We start from the raw sequence: 20802 nt of genomic DNA on the forward strand, positions 1-20802 counted from the left end.
CACAGACTAAGTGTCTGAGGTTTTGGAGTGAGGAAGGCGCATCCTAGTACCCCAAAGCTTCTGAATTACTTTGTTACATTTTCTTTAGCTGGAGTACAACCTGTTAGGTTACTGAGCAGTTCCCTACATAATTTGTTGACAAAGCACTTCCAGCAAAATTATTGTTTCATAAAAGTGTGCCTGTATTATATGAGGTAAACTGAGACTGTCCTGATTGGATTTGCCTGCGATCTAATTTTATCATTAGATGCAAAAGGACAAATCGAGTACATGTGTTTTGGATGAAACATGCATGGGAAGTGTTTCTACAGAAACAGTTTTCCGGCAAGGTGGGAAGGCAGGTCTGGGTTGTTATAAGTAGAAACAAGAGACTTAAAAGAGCTGGGAAGGAGGGAGACAGGCGTCCTGGGAGGACGCGTGCAGAGAAGCGTCAAGTTCTGAGAGCCAGTAGGTGAAGTGCCCCTGTCTGGGCAGAAGGAAGGACACTAGGGGCTGCTGCTGGCTACCCTGCTCGGCATTTCTGAAGCAGCCGTCCAAGAAGGACAAGAGAGAAGTCCTGCTAAGTGGAGTGAGTGCAGGAGGGCGGGACTGCTCGGGCGCACTGGCAGCCGGGTTCAGACAGGGTTAAGACCATCACCTGCAGTTGAAGAGCGACCCAGATGGGAAGTAGGAAGTGCCGCGCCTGAGCTTCCTGTATAAATAAACGCGCGGCTCCTGGGGCTGCTGCTGGCGTGCGGAGCCCCACGCTCTGCAAGGTTCCCGGGCATCGCAGCTGTGCCCCGAGGCAGGAGGCGGTTACAGGTACTCCTCCTCCGGCCCAGTAGGTCTGGGAGCCCGAGGCCTTGTGCAGTCCTACAGAGCGCGAAGCTGTCAGCGGCAGAGGGAGAGAATGGAACAACTCCTCTTCCCCGGGGTGCGAGCAGCCCCGGCTGGCGGTGAGCGCGAGGGAGTCTGCTGAGAAGCCCGGCGTCTGGGAGGAACGTAGCTCTCCTGCCAGGTAGGTTTAGCGAGCTTTTTAAACGCTGCAGGCATTGCAAGACAGCAGTGGGGTTGGACTAAGAAAAGAAAAAAGGACGAGAGACTATCTCTGATACCATGGTTTTTAGCTTTATTTTCTGCCTCCAGTGCTTAAAACGTACAGAACTGAATTCGTTCTGAATGCCTGAAACACCTGTTAACTTTAAAAAATAGATACCTTTGTAAAGGTAAAAAGAAACGTTTAATTTCTAATAAAACAGTCTCTTCAGAATGTATTGCAAAATTCCAGATTAGATCAAACCTCGCTGTGTCTTCAGTGGAGACCAAACTTGGCATAATCTCAGATGTTTGCCTTCTGCTATTTGGAAATGCACAGCAATACGTTGACATACCTAGAGGATAAGATATTTTATTATCTGTGGGATCTTGGTCATATATTATGCTGTTTATTTTGTCGTGTAACTGCTGATAAAACAGGGTGAAACTCTGATCTTATATTGCTGTTCTCAAGTTTAAGTTAAAATGAAACCAATTCCTGTATCAGCAGACTAAAGGTATCTTTAGCTTACCCCTTCCAGGGTACCTTTTGTTTTTCTTACTAGTTTCAGGGATTCTGCTGTAAGTCTGCTCCTGAAGCATATACTTCTCACATTTGGATTTCTCAGAAATGATTTCCCCTTTTTGAAAAAATGTTCTGTCTTCACGCTTGCACTACAGTCTCGCTTTCTTATTTCTGTCTGCAGCACGTATCTTTTCAAAACATTAGCTGGGGCTCACAATAGGACTAGCAGTGTTCTTCTGAACTGGCATTTCTGGAGGTTTATTTGAACGTTGCCAGGTATGAATTAAAGAACAATGTATCTAACGTTTCTGAAGCAGCCGATTGCGGGAGTCTAGTCCCAGAAGCAAAATAAATGAACTTTGAGATGACTCAGTTTTTAGGGTGTGGGTAAGAGGCAAAAGGAACCCAACCAGTCTTCACTGAGTTGCTGGCTAATTAAAGTATCTGGCTGCTGTAGCTTTCACTGAGATGAGCCTCTTGGTCCCCAGTCCCTTTCACATCTAATTCCTCTGCTGGTCCCTCCTCCTTACTCTGTCCTCCCTTTTCGACCCTAGTCCTTTTCATGGGTAACAGTCCCTTCAGTATTTCTGAAGCTATCTTGAAGAGGAGAGAGAGCGAGAAAAAGAAAGACATCTATATCAGATCCATAAGGCCACGTGGAGAGAATTGTATTAGGAAGTCCAAGGCCACATTTTCATAAAACTCCTGTCTTCCCTTTTGCACACCTGTGACTGGAATTTTATTCTTTGTGCTGCGCATAAAGTTAGGAAAGTGGGAAAGAAAATAAATTCGAACTGTCTTGATGAGTAAACAAACTCAAGGTATAGAAAATGTAAAAAGATGTCAAGTAGCAGAATTGAATTGCTTGGCTTTTTATTTAAAACAAACAAAAAAAACCCCTCAACCAACAGCCACCCCCGCCCCGCCCCGCCCCCAAACCAATCACCCTAGATAACTTGCTTCTACAGTACTGTGCTGGACGTGAGTTCTGAGTGTGGTCAAACACTGTCCATTTACCCAGAGTTTTACAAATATTTACAGTCACCTATGCCAAATATCTTTGTGCTGAGCCCCAAAGAACATTCTCAGCATTCAAAAGCCCCATTCTCATGAATGGTTTCAGTTCATTGGCAATTTAAAGGCATCCAGGCTTCCAAACTAGGTCAGTTTAAGACATGTCTTTTTTTAAACATAATAATTAGTTTTTGGGTCTCCCAGATTATGATCCAGGTTTTCAGAGCCAAACCCTACAGCAGAGGGGAAAGTATGCTCTATCAGAAAGAGAAAAGCTCATTTTATTTAAATGGTAAGACCATTTAGCTTTCTGGAAACTGTCTTTCTCTTGAATGATACAAATATTTTAATCTGAGAAATTTATATTTAAGTTTTCCTTTTTGAAAAGTTGTTTCAATATTTTAGATGTTTAGGAACATTTTTAAGGACATCAGAATCATTTCTCTGTACTGTTTCTGCTGGTCCTGGCTTCTGTGTTTCCCCTGACCTTGACTTATGGTATTACTTTCCTGTTGAGTGAGGTTCTTAGTGTTTGAAATCTCTAGTTTGAGGTAGAGGTCAGGAATCATGTTGAACCCAGATGTTGGTGGAGGAACAAAGTCCAGACAGTTTGGGGACTAAACCTACTTTGTGCAACTGATTATTTCGGAGATGGGAATTGGGCCAAGCTGAGCTTTGGGGAGCTGGTATCTGCAGCCACTGCTCTTGAGTACTTAGACTTTTTTTCAGGGATGCCTGCCTTAATTTATTGAAGTGCCTTAGCTATAACAAATTATCAATATTTTCAGCTTTTGACTTGCTGGAAACGAATCCAGATGAGAATCAGGCCCTGAGTATTTCTTCTCCTCCATGTACATTAGAGAAGTTATCTACTGTGGTATTGAGTGATTAGAGGCTGAGTATATAAAGATGTATAAGATGTAGCCTCAGCCTTGAAAGAATCTGGATAAGCTTGGAAGTGAAAGTGGCTTTGGACTAGAATAGTAATTTTAATTCATGTTGTTTTACCTGAGAATGAAAAATACTTTGATGTTTGTCCTTTTAATTATGTTTTTGTTTTTTGGGCTTTTTTTTTTTTTGATAATGTTTCCCTGATGTCACCTGAGTGTTAAGTAATTTAAAGAGGCATAAGAGCATCTAAGTTAATTTATTTCATTATTTTAATTTTAAATTTGTTTTTTCACCTTTAGGCATATGTGGGAGGTCTTGCACTAACATTTTATTTTTATTAACATTGGCATTTGCTCTTTACTTGGTGGATGAATACTCCTAAACCCAATGCATTATACCTTAGTAGTTATTAAAAAATGGAAAACTGTACGTTAAAGAGAGTGAAAGTGATCAGTGCTTTCGCAACATGAAATGAGAAACTTCTCATCTGTGATTGGCTCCCTTGCTTGAATTGAAAACACAACAATATAAGTGAAATACATTTCTCTTATTCATAGCTGGGGATACTTCTGATCACATGGCTTGTGGTACCTATTAAAGAACATGCTTTGGGGGGCTTCCCTGGTGGCACAGTGGTTGGGAGTCTGCCTGCCGATGCAGGGGACATAGGTTCGTGCCCCGGTCCGGGAGGATCCCGCGTGCCGCGGAGCGGCTGGACCCGTGAGCCATGGCCGCTGAGCCTGCGCGTCCGGAGCCTGTGCTCCGCAGCGGGAGGGGCCACAACGGTGAGAGGCCCGCGTACCGCCAAAAAAAAAAAAAGAACATGCTTTGAAAGCTATGTCTCAGTGGTTTCTAATTCCTCTGCAGTCATGAGTTTGAGTCTCAGACCTTAAGTCAACTGGTTCTTTGTCTTTCTTGGGAAGATAGAACAAGACTATCTCATTTCTCTTTTTTGTTGGACTTGTGGCTGAAGCTATAAACCCACAAATTGTCCTGTGTATGATTATATGAACCTGTCTGTTGACAGCCTCCTCAACCAGTTTATGCTTTATAAGTGGGGACTATGTTTAATCACCTTTCCATCCATAGCACCTAACGTATGGAGTTCAATTCTTTGTGGGTTGACCTTATTTTCTGCGTTTTGCATTTTTCTGTATTTGATTCCTTGAGAAACTCATTTGGCAAAGATGTACAAAAATACACGCCCTGCACCTTGCTTGGTGTGGGATGGAGGAGTTCTTTTCCCACACTGGTTTTAAATTTGTGTCTATAAAATGTCTGTATACAACTTTTAACTTTCACAGGAGAGCGTAATATTTACACATGCTTTTATTCATTTGGAGAAAACATTTTGGTTTAGATATTCGTTCTTTAAGCACTGTAGTTTCTTGGTAGTGTCATAACCCAGGAATTCAGCCTGTCTCTTGCTCAATGGGGCTTTCTGAAATAACACTTCTCCTTGATCTGTTAATTACATCATTGTCTGACCTGCCTGTAAGTGGCGTTCCTTCCTGCCTCTGAGCTTTGTTGTTATGCCAGGCAGGGAGAAGGCAATTATTCAGCAGGGCTGTATGAATAATTGTGGGAGGCAAGGGACCCACTGATTAAATAAGAGGCGGGCAGGGCACAGCGGTGGTGTTGAGGAGGGACCTACAATGATGAATGTAAAATTACAATGCCCAAAATATCATTGAGCTGTTATTCTCATATTCACTCCTACCTTCTTTGATAAGTTTTTATTGTTAGGAAAGCTGGGAATGGTTTTCCGCCTCCTGGGCCTTACCTCTCAGTGGTAATGAGAATACAGAAAGAAGGCAAGAAAAAAGAAACGCGCTTTTTAGAAGGATAGGCGTTTTGTAAATGTTAAAACTTGACATCCCAGATGCCCTGTACTCTGTAAGGTTTAGAGTTAGCTTATCACAATATCATGTACTTTGTTGGTCGTGATCTCATATGTCTTTCCATATATTTCTCCTATGTACTTTGTAGGAAAAAATATAAAAATTAGATCTGATTATTCTCATCTTAAAAAAATGGTAACTGAGGTGATGGAAGTGTTAACTAACCTTATTATGGTAATCATTTCACAAAATATATCTATATCAAATCATTACATTGTATACATTAAACTTATACAATTTTTTTGTATTAATTATATCTCAATAAAGCTAGAAAAAATAGATCTTATTAAAATAATGGGCTTTATTCATTACGTAATTTCAAATAGCAAAGAGACTGCCCAGAAAACAGTTTTTGGTAATATTTAAGATTCCCCTCCTAAGGGAGTATCTGTCTTTTTGGCCCACAAAAAAATTAGTAGCGATATATTTGCATATCAGTTCCATTTTTAGAAGAAACCGGGTCTCCAGGTTACAGAGTTATAATCTTATTGACATCCTGGAACCTGTTGAGATGAAGATGTTAAAACTAAAAGAATTTTAGACTGAATATTTTTTCATCTCTTGATTTCCCCTGAATGAAGCTGCGAAACAGTGGGGAAGAAAACCGAAGTTCCCTTTCCTATCACAGTGATAAACAGTGTTTTGCAGCAATGCTACCACCTCACAAAGCCTGAGTAGGTGAATATTTACCTCCATTATTGCTAAGAATTAAGCATTTCTTGGGTTTGTTTTTACAGTCAGCTCTTCATATTGGTGGGTCCTACATTGTGGTTGGTGAAACCTGTGGATGCAGAAGCCGCGGGTGCGGAGGGCCAACTGTATTAGGCCATTTTATAAAAGGAATTTGAGCATCTGAGGATTTCGGTATCTGCCAGGGATCCTGAAACCAATCCCCCATGGATATCTGGGGACGACTGTACTAGAAAATAGTTTCTAATATGTTTTATTGTTTTCAAATAATGATGAAGTATCTTATTGTGATGCCATGCATCTACTCATTCTTTTACAAAGCAATTAAATAGACATAAAATATACTTGAGTAATTCCATTTCTGTGATTACTAGTGAGGCTGCCTGTGTTCCCGTTTGTTCTCGCCCTCTCAAGGCATGTATTAGAACTGTTTTTCTGATATTACTGGTTGTGCACTGGTTCATCTAGTCCCTGAGTGGCCAGATGAATGGCCAGAGAATGGGTCAAAGATGTAGTAAGGGAGTAGAACCACAACACTGGCCAGTATGGAGGTTTGCATAAGCCCTTGCCTCACTTACCACCAATGTTCATAGCCCTTGGTACTCTACCAGTCAGCTGGTCTACCTTCCATTCCAAACTGTATTAGGGTAGAATTTCAGCAAGTGGCTAATGGCTGATGATGGTCAGCACTTTCTTAGGTTCAGTCAGTACCATTTGAGTCACTAATAGCTTTGGTCAAGAACGTGAACCAGCAGTGAAATAAATCATTGCATTGGGTAGAAATGCAAGGTCAACAAAATACTAATTTTTGGATTGTGTTGGGCTGGTTGCCTAACATGTCAGTCTTAGTTGATATTGGGAGGGCTTTCCCAACAAGGCAGAGGTGGGACCTTCGGATTACTGTTTCTTTCTGCTCTGCTAGAGTATCTCTGCTCTGCTTCCTGAGAATGTCTCTCCATTATACAGGCAGCACTTCAGCCCTACCTTCCCCACTACCTACTCTTCCTGAAAATGCTTCCCTTTGTTAGCTCCCTGTCACTGTGAAGCATTCATACCTTTTATGAATACTTTGCAGGGATGACTCAGTGTCTTGCAGGGGCATGTAAACATTTTGAGAACATTCATGTGTCTCTTCTGTTTTGTCCCTTGTTCTTGAGTAACTCTTAGACTTTCATATCATGGCCTGGAATTAAGACCCCTCACCACAGACCAACTGGATTTTTACATAAATTAATATTTCTATTACATAAGTAACATCCAGCTGTTTCATTGTATTAACTTTCTTTTTCTCTTAGTCCCTTTAATTGTGCTTTACCAATTTATCTAAATCTTAAAGTTTTTACAGATGGTGTAAAAATTCCTAAATAACTAGACAAGTATCCTAGTAAAACATTATCCTCTCCAATCATGTTATCTTTGTGCAGTGGAATAACAGCTATGATTTTGGGTAGTGAAACGGATATAAACTACGTTAGTTAAAAATACTTTGAAGGTTGGCTCTCTCACCCACTGCGTTTTTGGAGCAGATTGCCTTTTCAGGCCGCCAGCAGAATATGAAAATTCCTTATACATCCTGAGCTTTCCAGCACCGTTTCTGAAGTATTCCTTTCTTTGGCAATTCTAATGAAAACACAAGAGGGAAAAAGTGTCCTGTTCTTTCCTATCAGAAGGTGGTTGCTTCTCATATAATGAATACTTTGTAGGGTAAGAGACACTCAGAGTAGGCAGAACTGCTGATTCCCCTTTCCCGGTAATTTAGTGCAAAATCAGATGTTTTAGAGTGGCTTTCCTTCCTTGCATGCCCCAGCCAATCTGTCCTCTTGTGTGGTTACTTATAGTTAAGCAAGTGAGACTTCTACAATCTGGGTGAAGCCTGCCCTCACCACTCCACCCTCAACCCTGCCACCAACTTTAGAACATTTGAACTTGAAGTTAGCTTGTCACGTTTTTCTTCTTTGCAACATGGCTCTTACATTCGCTACCAAAATTCTTTTCTCGTTGGGTTCTTGACATCCAAAAAGAGGCTCAGTCGCACTTGTAATAACTGTAAAAGTAATTATAATTGGTACCATTTTAAATCAAGCAGGAGGATGGAATATTCAAGTCACTTTCTTATTTTAGGTAAAATGTGAAGTGTGAGGCAAAACAAGTTGAGCAAGCCAGTAAGAGTGAGTTACTGGCTCTCTGGAAGGAAGACTTTTCTGGAAACCTGGAGGGGAGTGTGTGTATTGTCAGTGTACCTACGAGGATGTTGGTTCCCTGAGCAGGTCAGGAGGAACTGCGAGTGTGTGGTTGGTCATCTTCTGGCCACCCCTCTATGCTTCCTGGCATTTAGTTTAGTAGTTTGGGTGGGGGGATAGTTCTGCCGGTGGTGGTTTCATGTTGTAGAGAGGAATGAATATTTTTTTTTTTAAGAATTTATTTATTATTTATTTATTTATTTATGGCTGTGTTGGGTCTCCGTTGCTGCACGCGAGCCTTCTCTAGTTGCGGCGAGCGGGGGCTACTCTTCGTTGCGGTGCGCGGGCTTCTCATTGCGGTGCCTTCTCTTGTTGCAGAGCATGGGCTCTAGGTGCGCAGGCTTCAGTAGTTGTGGCTTGTGGGTTCTAGAGTGTGGGATCAGTAGTTGTAGCTCGTGGGCTTAGTTGCCCCATGGCATGTGGGATCTTCCTGGACCAGGGCTTGAAGCCATGTCCCCTACATTGGCAGGCGGATTCTTAACCACTGCGCCACCAGGGAAGCCCGAGACCAGTGAATCTTAAGACATAAATGAAGAAACACTAGGACACCTTGGAGCCATTCACAAACATCTCAAGTGCGGGGGAGATTCGTTTAGAGGACTTCGGGATTCCCCAGACTATTGCTTGAAGGGCTCAATTTCTAATGAATCAATGGTGAACAGATTTCTTGTTTGTTACTCTTTTTCTATGAAGTGCTACTGTGTGTCATTTATTTCTAAAACATTCATTACTGATTTTGCCCAGAGTGAAAACCAAAGGGCTGGTTTTCGAACTGTGCGTGGTGAAGCCTTCAGCTTCCATGACGGTGCCTGGGAGGCTGCTGAAGGGAAAGTCAAGGGTACCTGGACGGGGTCTCCCCGTGTTGTTTCAACTGGCGCTAGTCTACCTTATCTCTGTTATCCAAAGGCGGGGTGCTTAAGATTTTGTTTTTATAAAATTCCACTGCTTTAAAAATATTCAAAAGCCATCACTTTGGGGAACTGGGGTTCTGGTAGACAGAAAGATAAATCACTTCTTTTTGAAGAATTATTTTGGATTGTTCAGCTCTCAAAGAGCTGAAATATGTGACTTCTTTCCTCTGTCTCAGTCACAAGTTCTGCCTTGATTGGAATGCTTGGAATTTTTTTTAAACAAAATTGGTCTCTGCTTTGTAAAAAGTTTTTATGTTATAAGAATATATATATATAGTTTAAATTTATATGTATAAATTTTAAGCCACTTTATTGAGGTATGATTGACAGACCAAGAAGTGTACATATTTAATGTATAGGATTTGATGAGTTGAGAAGTAAGTATACACTTGTGGAACAGCATGGTGCCTGTGGTTAACAATACTGTATTGTATACTTAAAAATTTGCCAAGGGTAGAGCTTATGTTAAGTGCTCTTAATCACGCGCACACAAAACAATGATAAATAAAGGGGGCAGGAGAAAACTTTTGGAGGTGATATTTTTATATTTTTACAACTTTGATTTCATAGCCTATAGGCATGTAACTCACAAACTGAGTAAAAACTTATGTATATTGCAAGGGACAAGATTACCTTTCAGATGTCCTTGATTCACACAACTTCTCTCCCTGCCTTCAAAAGAAGACTATTTCAAAGAGATAGCCTTTTTTTTTTTTTTTCTTTTTCGCGGTACGCGGGCCTCTCACTGTTGTGACCTCTTCCGTTGCGGAGCACAGGCTCAGCGGCCATGGCTCACGGGCCCAGCCACTCCGCGGTATGTGGGATCTTCCCGGACCGGGGCACGAACCTATGTCCCCTGCATCGGCAGGCAAACTCTCAACCACTGTGCCACCAGGGAAGTCCCAGAGATAACCTTCTAAGAAGTATCCCTTTATGTCTTTGTTTTTCAAGTACATTGGCCTGTTAAATGTCCCCTTCTGAAAAATAGATTGTGAGAAAAAAATGACTTTCTTGAAGAATACCTTGCTCTCTTGCCTAGGCTGGGACAACAGGATTTATCTATTCTCAACAGCTTCCTCCAAATGGGCTGTTAGTGTAATTGACATTTGTGGTGTGGGATGTTTCTGGCCTGTGTCATTTCCCATCTTCCCTACACAGGAAGCCTTTACTGGCTACATTTCTTCTTCTTGTGTGACTTGGGATTTCTTTTTTTGAGGGGGAAAATAACTCAGAATATGTGGTATGAGTGTTGGGAAAATAGAGATGAAAAGACGTTTTCGATAAGATGATGTATGTTATCAACGGAGGAGTCTTGGAGAAGAAAACAGGCGATAGTTGTGTTAAGTATAAACTGGGAACAGGGGAGAAGTAAAATCATTCACTTTTACCCCTAATTGACCCTAAAGGGATTTTTTTTTTTATCTTTAAAATCCTGGATTTGATGTGTAGGTTGATTTGAATTTAATTTGCTATTGGATGATAGATCGTCAATAGTTAATTGAATAAGAATACTGTGTCTTGAACCATATTGGTCTTTTCCCGAGAAACATCTATCATATTGGAAGCCAGTCATTGGTTAGCTTCCTATTTAATTTATTTTTGGTCAAGTCTTTTACTACTACTTAAGGAGTAGGTGATAAACCATAAACACTTCAGGGCACTAGAGTTAGAAACTGTTGACTCTTTCTGATGTGCCACTGAGAAAGTTAGTGCAGTTAGATCTCATAGATTTTTTTCTTTCTAATCTAATCTGGTTTTTTCTCCCGTATTTTAGTACTTTTGTACTAATATATGGAGACTTAAGTCGCTGTGGGGCTGTATAACAGATGCTGAATATGTAAAATAATTTCTTTTGCCCAAAAATTGGGAGGAAGAGAGTCTGGTTCTTCTGGGGGGAGAGGATACAATTATTTCTATGGCCAAATTTATTAGAATTGGCCGTACTCTGTTAAAATAGTAAGAACTTAAGGATTTTGCTTTTATTTAATCAGAACATGAAATTTCTTGATGTGATATAAACTATGTATATGTAGGGAAATTATTTTCACAATTATCTTACCTCTTTTAAAGATATTCTGAATAAAAACAATCTAGTGGAAGGGCTTCGGTTATAATTTTTATTTTTCGGTGTAGAAATATCCTTTCCTATAGTCATGCTATGTGTAGAGACAAATTTTATTCTTCAGTGATCTTATGATAGCCGTAGTCATGGAATTCACCTCTCTCTCTTTCTCTCTTTCCCTCCCTATTCCTATATCTCTCTCTCTCCCTGCTACATCCCTCCACATAGTATCCACTTGTGAGGCAGTTCTTGGGTAATGGACCAGGCACTGGACTTGGCCTCAGAAGATGGAGGTTTGAGTTTAGCTGTGCCGTGTATAAGCTCTGAGAACTTTGGCAGATTACTTAACTTCTCAGGACCTCAATTCATCTATAAAATGAAGGAAATAATCATTGTGGTTGCAAAACATTAAATGAAATAATGCATGTGAAGGAACACAATTAACACTGATACCTTATTGAAATTTTTTTTTTAATTAATTAATTTATTTTTGACTGTGTTGGGCCTTTGTTGCTGTGTGCAGGCTTTCTCTAGTTGCGGCGAGCAGGGGCTACTCTTCGTTGCGGTGTGCAGGCTTCTCATTGCCGTGGCTTCTCTTGTTGTGGAGCACAGACTCTAGGCGTGCGGTCTTCAGTAGCTGTGGCGTGAGGGCTCAGTAGCTGTGGCACACGGGTCAGTAGTTGTGGCTGGCGGGCTCTAGAGCGCAGACTCAGTAGTTGTGGCGCACGGGCTTAGTTGCTCCGTGGCACGTGGGATCTTCCCAGACCAGGGCTCCAACCTGCGTCCCCTGCATTGGCAGGTGGATTCTTAATCACTGAGCCACCAGGGAAGCCCTGAAATTTTTTTTATTGGAGTAAAATATACATAACAAAATTTATCATTTCAACCATTTTAACTGTAATTCAGAGGTGTTAAGTACATTCACAATGTTGTCCAACCATCGCACTATCCATTTCTAGAACTTTTTCATCGTGCCAGAAACTCTGTATTCATTAAGTGATAACTCTCCGTTTGCCCTTCCTCCAGCTCTTGGTAGTCCCCTTTCTACTTTCTGTCTTTGTGAATTTGACTGTTCTAGGTTCCTCATATAAATGGAATCATACAATATTTGCCCTTTTGTGTCTGGCTTATTTCACTTAGCATAATGTCTTCAAGGTTCATCCCTGTTGTAGCATGTGTCAGAATTTCATTCCTTCTTAAGGCTGAATAGTATTCCGTTGTACGTTTATATCACATTTTGTTTATCCATTCATCCGTTATGGACATTTGGATTGTTCCCACCTTTTGACTGTTGTGAATGATGCTACTGTGCACATCGGTGTGCAAGTATCTGTTTGAGTCCCTGCTTTGAATTCTTTTGGGTGTACACCCAGAAGTGAAATTTCTGGATCATATGGTAATTCTATATTTAACTTTTTGAGTGACATTCTCTTTTTAAGTATTTTTTGGATCTGTTGAATTGATCATAGCAATGCGATTCCTAAATGGTGTGTTTGTTCACAGTAGTCTTTTAATTTCCATAGTTGACTTGATATGAGTCAGGACAGTGAGGTCACCTTACATTTCAGGACTCTAGGAATAGGTTGCCAAGGTGATAAGCTCTCTAATCCATGGTTCTTAGAAGTGCATTTACTGTACACTTAGATCATTGAGGGTGAGGATTTGCCCTGCTGGTGCCCAGATGTGTTGGTTAAACAATAGCTGTATCAATGGATATAATATTTTCTGCTTTGGGCCTTTCTGTAGGGATAGAGGAGACTGAAGAACGCTGAAGACAGGCTGATGGGCTCAGCTGGTAGGCTCCACTGTCTCACCATGACCGCTGCCGAGAATCCCACACCTGGAGACCTAGCTCTGGCCCCCCTCGTCACTTGCAAACTCTGCCTGTGTGAACAGTCTCTGGACAAGATGACCACGCTCCAGGAATGCCGGTGCATCTTCTGCACAGCTGTAAGTTTACCCTGATGCTTTCATCATGAGAGAATACAAAGGGAAGAATTGTAAAAATACAGGATATACTTCTGTGACTTACCGAGAAGCCAAAGTTTGCTACAATATGATTCTGCTTGGGAGCGCAATTCCACATTTGGATATGATTCCAAATACTATCTTGAATAGTAAACCCGATATTTACTGGGGTTTAGGCAAAGTGTAACACGTATATGAAGTTGAATTATTGGTTGAATAAGCAGCATCTTTCTGTTCTTAAAGCTCTAGCTAAGGAACAAAATAGACATTTTAAACATGCCTTAGTTAACTATCATCTGTAAGAAGCTCATCAAGTGTTTTGAACGATGGAGAAATCAGGTAGCAATTTGCTGAATTTTCTTTCATGTACTTGCTCGTCTCCTACAAAGCACATGGTATACAATTGTTTTACTTTGTCGAATTTCCTTTTTAAATTTTTTTCCTATTTTCACAATATGCCGAATGCTGCTTATTCCTCATAACAAATATAACCCTATAGATCTGCAGGGGTGGGCTTGTCTCTTTCAGTTTGGCACTTGGTATCAAGGCCCGTGACCTTGATTGCATGTATCCCTGAAGGCTGGTTGGTTAAAGAACAAAGATAGGAAATGGACTGATGGGTTCACGGGGACTACTAGAAGTGTGAACCAGGTGGTCTTGTTCAAATTTTCATTTATTAAAGCATTTTTTGAGCTCCTCCTCTGTGCTAGGCACTTGATGCTGGGAATATAAAGATAAGTAAGATACTCCCCACAGAAAAGATGGACACCTTGCAGGAGCTATACAAGAGTTTGGTGAAATCAGGGATGGCTAGACGTAACGTACCGCAGGAGTGCCTCACTCACTTTAGGAGTGGGAGGGGGATTCCTGGTGGCAGTACTCTCTGACCTGAGGCCTTAACAAGAGATTGTAAACTGATGCCTGTGGGCCACATCGGGCCTCAACACATTTTTGTTTGCATCCCCAATTGGGAAATTTCAAATAACAAATTGGTAAATTTTTCATGAAAAAATGAAAAAGTAGTAAGATATAGCTACTCTGGGCCTGTATTCATAGGCCCAGAAATAAATGATCTTTCCTCTATTTATGGTACCTACCTCTCTCCTGTGTGTCCTGTGTGTTTGAAATAGCTACACTTTTAAACTAAGGATGGAGTAAGAGTCAGCTAGGAAGAGTGCTGGGCATTTCAGCATGGTAGAGGGGAGGGCCTTATGCCTAAATCACAGTAGTCAACTGTCTGTCTTTGCTTTGGTAGGCCTTGTATGGACAGACTGTTAATATTTATTATACAATAAGCATAATAATCACCAGCCAAATGTGAATTTAATACCCCTGACTTGTGAAGGACATTGACCAGTTTAGATACAGTGATCAGTGCTTAAACCAACGGGAATGAGGAGAAAGAAATCATTTAGGAAATACTGGAATAATTTATAAAAAGACATTTTACTAAGCATACTTTTTAAAAAAAAACAGTTAAGGTGAAGTAAATTTTGCTCCATCTCTTTTTTCTAAGTTCATTTAACTCACATGACACATTTTCTAGCTAGTTTATATCAATTTTCTTAAATTCTTTTGGATTGAGGATTAGCATAGAGAGAAGGCTTGGAATAATTTTTAGGTAAAAAGGAAAGTGACTAAAATCCTTTCCTTCTGTTTTCAACTGTAGGATCCAAAGATGGCAAAGAAATAGTATCATTTATCCCTTTATTCAACAGATATCTAATGAGCAGCATTTGTGTGTTCCGGGAACTGTTCTAGGCGCCGCGATTTATCAGTTAAAGAAACAAAACCCAGCATAGATCCTTGCTCTTAGGAACTTACATGCTATCAAAGGAGTTACATAATAAATAATTAGCATACTAAATAGGTAAGTTACATACTAGTGGGTAATAGGGGCTTAGAAAAAAAGCAGAGCAGGAGGTTAGGAGTGTATGGACCAGGATGTTACACTGATAGTTGGGTGGACAGAAGGAGGCTTCAGTAAGTGATGTTTATGCTGGTTCTTCCTCATCTTGTCAGCGTGTGTTGCTTCGCAGGAAGTAAGGAAACGGCCTTGTCATCACGGGGCAGCTTCAGTTTCCTTTGGTCTTACTTTGTTTCTGAGTGCTGTGCTTCAAAACTGTTTTCTTTGACTTTCTCACATCGCTTCAGGACCTTTGCTAATCCTTGAAACAAATGAGTCAGAAGCAACATTCGGTTAAAGCCAGAGTGGAAATTTTTGTCTGAGGGTTAATGATGTTTCAAAGCAGGATATGGAATTCACTTTTTGCAATGAGATCTCGAAGAGCAGAATTCAAATGTGTGCGTCAGCGTTGGGTAAGGAATACGCAGACAAGCAGAGGCTGTGTTTCATACTCACAGATGACTGCCATTGCCATATTATTGTTTCCATAGAGCTTAGTTCCCAGTTAAAGACAGACAACTGCTTCTTATTTCTCCTTCAGCAGTTTGGGGGTAGGAGTTCATACAATTAGATTATTCTGTCATTTAGATTCATACTTCCTCATTGTTGGGGAGTACTCAAGAGCAGAAAGACAAATGGTTTGGTATTGTTGGTATCCCTCCAACTTGGGAACTTTTCATCGCTGTAAACATTAACCTTCCCTGGCTTCCCAATACCCCGTTTTCTATGATCTGCCAAAATAGTGAGCTGTATGTGTTTGATTACATTAGTGTCTATAAATTTGCAGTTGATACCAGACTCACCTGAAATACTATGCTAACGTTTCTGTTAGAGCTCTTATGTCTTCTTTTTAAAAACCAGTTTAAAAATGTATCTGAGGGTTACTGATGTTAAAAACCAGTTAAAAATACCAGTTAAAAATGTGTCTGATCCCCCTAGATTTTGATTTGCATTCGAATTAAAGATATTAAATGTGTTTTGTGTTTTCAAGGCTGAAAAGAAACCTGTGACATTTTTTAATAGGCTACATACTACTAATTCCCAATTTTAAGTACGATTGGATGACATCTTCCAATTATCGACTGGGAAAGCCTTCTTGTGCATGCCACATATTTAAAATGGTTTTGCTAAGATGGTTCCCTCTTCCCCCTCCCATGAAGAGAATGTCCAAATGTAATGGTTCTCTTGCTAGAGATGGTGCTATACTTATATATTTTCATCAGTTCAATAAAGCTCTTTATACATTCTGTCCCTGTCCTGTTTTCCCTAAGAAACAGTGTGATCAGTGTGCTTGGAGAGTACAGGATGGACAATGTCTGACTGGACCATTGGCTGTTGGCCAGCTCAGACCTGGCGCTTAAGCAGGTGTTCCCTAACCCAAGGGTGTTCCATGACCCTCCAGCTCTGTTTCCAAGTCAAATTAGCTTGGAAACGTGTATGTTTTCTAGTCCTCTCTTGGAGGCATGTAAAGCATAATTGCATTTTAGAGACTCTGTGAAATCTTGTGGTTAGAAAGAAAGCAAAGGGACCCTGTTGACCTTCTCCTGATGAAGCATTTCCGTTTGACCAATGCCACCTTCTTTTTGAGTGGAATACCTATTAATTTCCCCACAACCAGTGCATGGAAGGATGCCGCTTTGACTTACCCCATGGATGTAATTCTTGATTTAAATGACATCCAGAGAAAGGAAGGGGACAGATGTTGCTTCAAATAATCCATCGATGTGTCTAGTTTCTTGTTAAAAGAAGCTTTACCATGTTCTGTTTGAGAAGATGGTTTCTGTTAGACTGTTTGCTCAGATTTAACATAGAGAAGAAAGTATAGTATGAAGCAAGGGAAGCTAAATATACGGACAAAGATGGGTGGAGCTCTCACTAGCCTGACTTAAGTCATGAATCATTAGGTGCGTCACGGAGCCAAAGATATTGTGGGGTTACAGAGGGAGGTGTTGTAAAATTCCTTGTTGTACTTGAAAGTTAAATATCTCAGGGATGTTAATTAATAATGAATAATATGGAAAAAGTCTCTCTCTCTCTCCCCACCCTCCCCCATGGATTTAAATAATGCAAATATGAAAATTCAAATTCCCCTTTTCTAGCTTTTGCAACACACTCTTTCAGATAATACCACACAATTATAATTCAAGGGAAAGAAAAAAAATTTCACAAAAATCCATTATCAAAGGAGGGAAAATTTGTGGGTTTCTCCCTTGTGAGCAATATTTGCCTCTCTGATTTATTTTGGAAGCTATTTCTGTCAGCCACGAATTAAAGAATAATGAAAACACAGTTGTTGCTTGTTTTCATAACCTAGATAATTTCACCTAAAAAGAGTTAGTATGTTGGCATGGCCTATTTACCATTCAGATTAAAGACAGGATGTGCTGAGCAAAAAGAAAATAAAGTCCAGCCATATTCTTGCCTTTTTTCCATTATGTTTTGTTGGCTCTAAGTAGTTAGAACTCCTTTTACTATTCATTTCTCTGAGCCAAATGGATTTTCCAGTGTTTGAAAAAGTGAGAGGAAATATAAAGCTTTTTAAACCAAGCCCTTCTTTTCCTTGGGGCCTGTTGGGTGACCTTTAAGCAAGGCCCACATAGAGCCTGGGAGACATTTACAGTGTGGGAAGATTTGCAGTGTGTGTGCGTGCATACGTTGTGTATGTTTCTGAGTACATCCAAACATACATGCGCACCCACACGGACTGGTAACTTTCAAATGAAGCAAAGAACCTGCAGTGGTTCTTTCCTGGATTCTAACCGATACCTACATAAGGAGGAAGGAATGTCATTTTTCTATTCCCACCTCCATTCTTCCCTTCCAGTGTCGTACTCATAGTGGTTAAAAGTGCAGATGCAGAGCTAGGAAGACCCAGGCTCGTGTTCAGGCTTTGCTGTTTACTGGTGTTTAACTTTAGGCAAGTTCTTTGGCTTCTGTGAAGCTTAGTTTCTCACCTGTAGGATGAAGGGGGAGTAGTGGATAGTAGTATCTATCTTAGAGTGTTGTAGGAAGCATCGAATGAGAATCCCCGTACAGCAACTAGCACAGTCCCAGACCCCTAGTAAGTTAACATTATTATTCCTCTCTTTCCTAAGTTCTGTCAGTAGGCTGAGCTGTTCTGTTTTTCGAAAATGTTTTAGAGGAAGGAAATCGTGTAAAGGCTTGACTTGCTTCCTCATTAACCTTTTATAAAAAGGTGGTTATACAATCCAAAAATGGGCAGAAGACCTAAATAGACATTTCTCCAAAGAACACATACAGACTGCCAACAAACACATGAAAGGATGCTCAACATCACTAATCATTAGAGAAATGCAAATCAAAACTACAATGAGGTATCACCTCATACCAGTCAGAATGGCCACCATCAAAACATCTCCAAACAATAAATGCTGGAGAGGGTGTGGAGAAAAGGGAACCCTCTTGCACTGTTGGTCGGAATGTAAATTGATACAGCCACTATGGAGAACAGTATGGAGGTTCCTTAAAAAACTAAAACTAGAACTACCATACGACCCAGCAATCCCACTACTGGGCATATACCCTGAGAAAACCATAATTCAAAAAGAGTCATGTACCACAATGTCCACTGCAGCTCTATTTACAATAGCCAGGACATGGAAGCCACCTAAGTGTCCATCAACAGATGAATGGATAAAGAAGATGTGGCACATATATACAATGGAATATTACTCAGCCATAAAAAGAAATGAAATTGAACTATTTGTAGTGAGATGGATGGACCTAGAGGCTGTCATACAGAGTGAAGTAAGTCAGAAAGAGAAAAACAAATACCATGTGCTAATACATATATATGGAATCTAAAAACAAACAAAAAAATGGTTCTGAAGAGCCTAGGGGCAGGACAGGAATAAATACACAGATGTAGAGAATGGAATTGAGGACACGGGGAGGGGGAACAGTAAGCTGGGACAAAGTGAGAGAGTGACATGGACATATATACACTACCAAATGCTAGTGGGAAGCAGCCACATAGCACAGGGAGATCAGCTTGGTGCTTTGTGACCACCTAGAGGGGTGGGATAGGGAGGGTGGGACGGAGACACAAGAGGGAGGGGATATGAGGATATATGTATACATATCGCTGATTCACTTTGTAATACAGCAGAAACTAACACAACATTGTAAAGCAATTATACTCCAATAAAGATGTTAAAAAAAAAAGGTGGTTATATAGGTGATTTCAACTCACTACTATTCTGAGACACCCACAGATTAGCAATTAGGGTTGAGAAAGAGAAATTTCTCTGTTGGATCTGTCCAAAGAGTGGCTAATGGCTGCATGTTTCAACTGAAGACCTAGCAGTAGGACTTATAGGAAAAACCAAAAACCAACACAACTTGGAAAGTCAACGGATGAGTACATTTCTGGTGGATGTAAAAGATTCAGATGAAAGTGTCTCAAGCTAACGTTTAAGAGCTGCTGACCCCCAATAAGAATATAGTAATATAATTACTTACTGGCTTGATATGTTGATAATCTAGTATCATTTTTAGTGTCTTTTACTGAGAACTCTGTGGACTGCAGGAAATAATGAGGCATCTTACTCCAGCAATGTTATGGAACAGTTTTCCGTCCCCTCTTCTGGTCATGTGACCTGCCAGCCTTTCCTGAAGTTTTAAAATCTCCAGCTCCCTGGATTCCCATGTCTTCTAGTAGTACTAGATAGACAGAAGTAAATTCTGCCAGTTCAGAGCCCTCTCTTGCTCTGTTGGTTTCTGGTACTAAAATATAGCCTGGCTTGCAAGGTTGGTTTTATGCTTTCCCTTAACTTTATCTTGGACGATCGATGGTGAGTTGGTAAATTTATCTTTGTCTTTGTTTGTAAATGACCTCAATGTTCTTGCTGCTTATGCTTGACTGGAGTTTTAATGATAAAACTATGATGACTTGTATATTTGGCAGTCAAGTCACTGGTGTAAAAACACAAATTTTGATACTCTCTTTTTCCACTGACAACTGAGTGGCTACAGGTCAGATAGCATCTGAGAAATAAAGGCAAACTGTAGTAGCATGAGAAATGGACTAGAGATGACTTAAGGGGGAGCTGGCTTCCTGGACCTATGATCTCATCCATTGCCTAATGCTTACCACTTACTTATTCAAGGAAAGTGGTAAAATGTGGCCAAAGGAAAGAGCAGCAGAGAGAACCATGCTCTTAAGGCCCTAATGATGGTGTCATGGCATCATAGTCCTAGAATTGGAAGGGACCTTAGATCTAATGCCCCTGCCTTCCTAGTGAAAGAAGTTCCTTTCCTGGATGCCAGAATGGCTTGACATTTAAGAGAATAGATTTCAAATCTGGTTGTCTGGGCTTCATTTATTCAACAAAGATTTATTGTGCCATGCACAGCTCTGATGGTGAAGATACAGTCGTAAATAATCAGATCAAGGTCTGGTTTTCAAATAGGTCACAGGTTAGTGCAAGACACAGACACTAATAAGTAAATGCAGACGTCAGATGATGATATGTGCTCTGAAGAAAAACAAAGCAGGCGGAAGGGGATAGGGAAAGCTAAAGGAGAGGGGGTTTCTATTTTACGTTAGATGGTCAGGGAAGTCTCACTGACAAGGTGTTATAGTTAGCCCTCTGCATCTGCGGATGCAGAACTGAGGAATGTGGAAGGCCGACTGTACTAGGCCATATTGTCTAAGGG

The 20802-nt window shown here is 40.6% G+C and overlaps 1 protein-coding gene across 4 annotated transcripts in view; it reads left to right on the forward strand.

The window, feature by feature from the left end:
* Positions 1 to 470: 470 nt before the first annotated feature.
* The window catches only part of RNF144B (ring finger protein 144B), a 151903-nt gene continuing 131571 nt past the window's right edge, over positions 471 to 20802 (forward strand). The window contains exons 1-2 of one of the 4 annotated variants that reach the window (XM_019945152.3): positions 471 to 997; positions 12996 to 13199. In XM_019945152.3, the coding sequence (XP_019800711.1) occupies positions 13032 to 13199 (168 nt within the window). In that variant the 5' untranslated portion in view covers positions 471 to 997; positions 12996 to 13031. The remainder of the gene's footprint in view (positions 998 to 12995; positions 13200 to 20802) is intronic. The other 3 variants (XM_073810396.1, XM_019945153.3, XM_004318279.4) reach the window with 3 other exon arrangements.

Source organism: Tursiops truncatus, chromosome 10 (genome assembly GCF_011762595.2).
Source record: "Tursiops truncatus isolate mTurTru1 chromosome 10, mTurTru1.mat.Y, whole genome shotgun sequence".
Classification (NCBI taxonomy): domain Eukaryota; kingdom Metazoa; phylum Chordata; class Mammalia; order Artiodactyla; family Delphinidae; genus Tursiops; species Tursiops truncatus.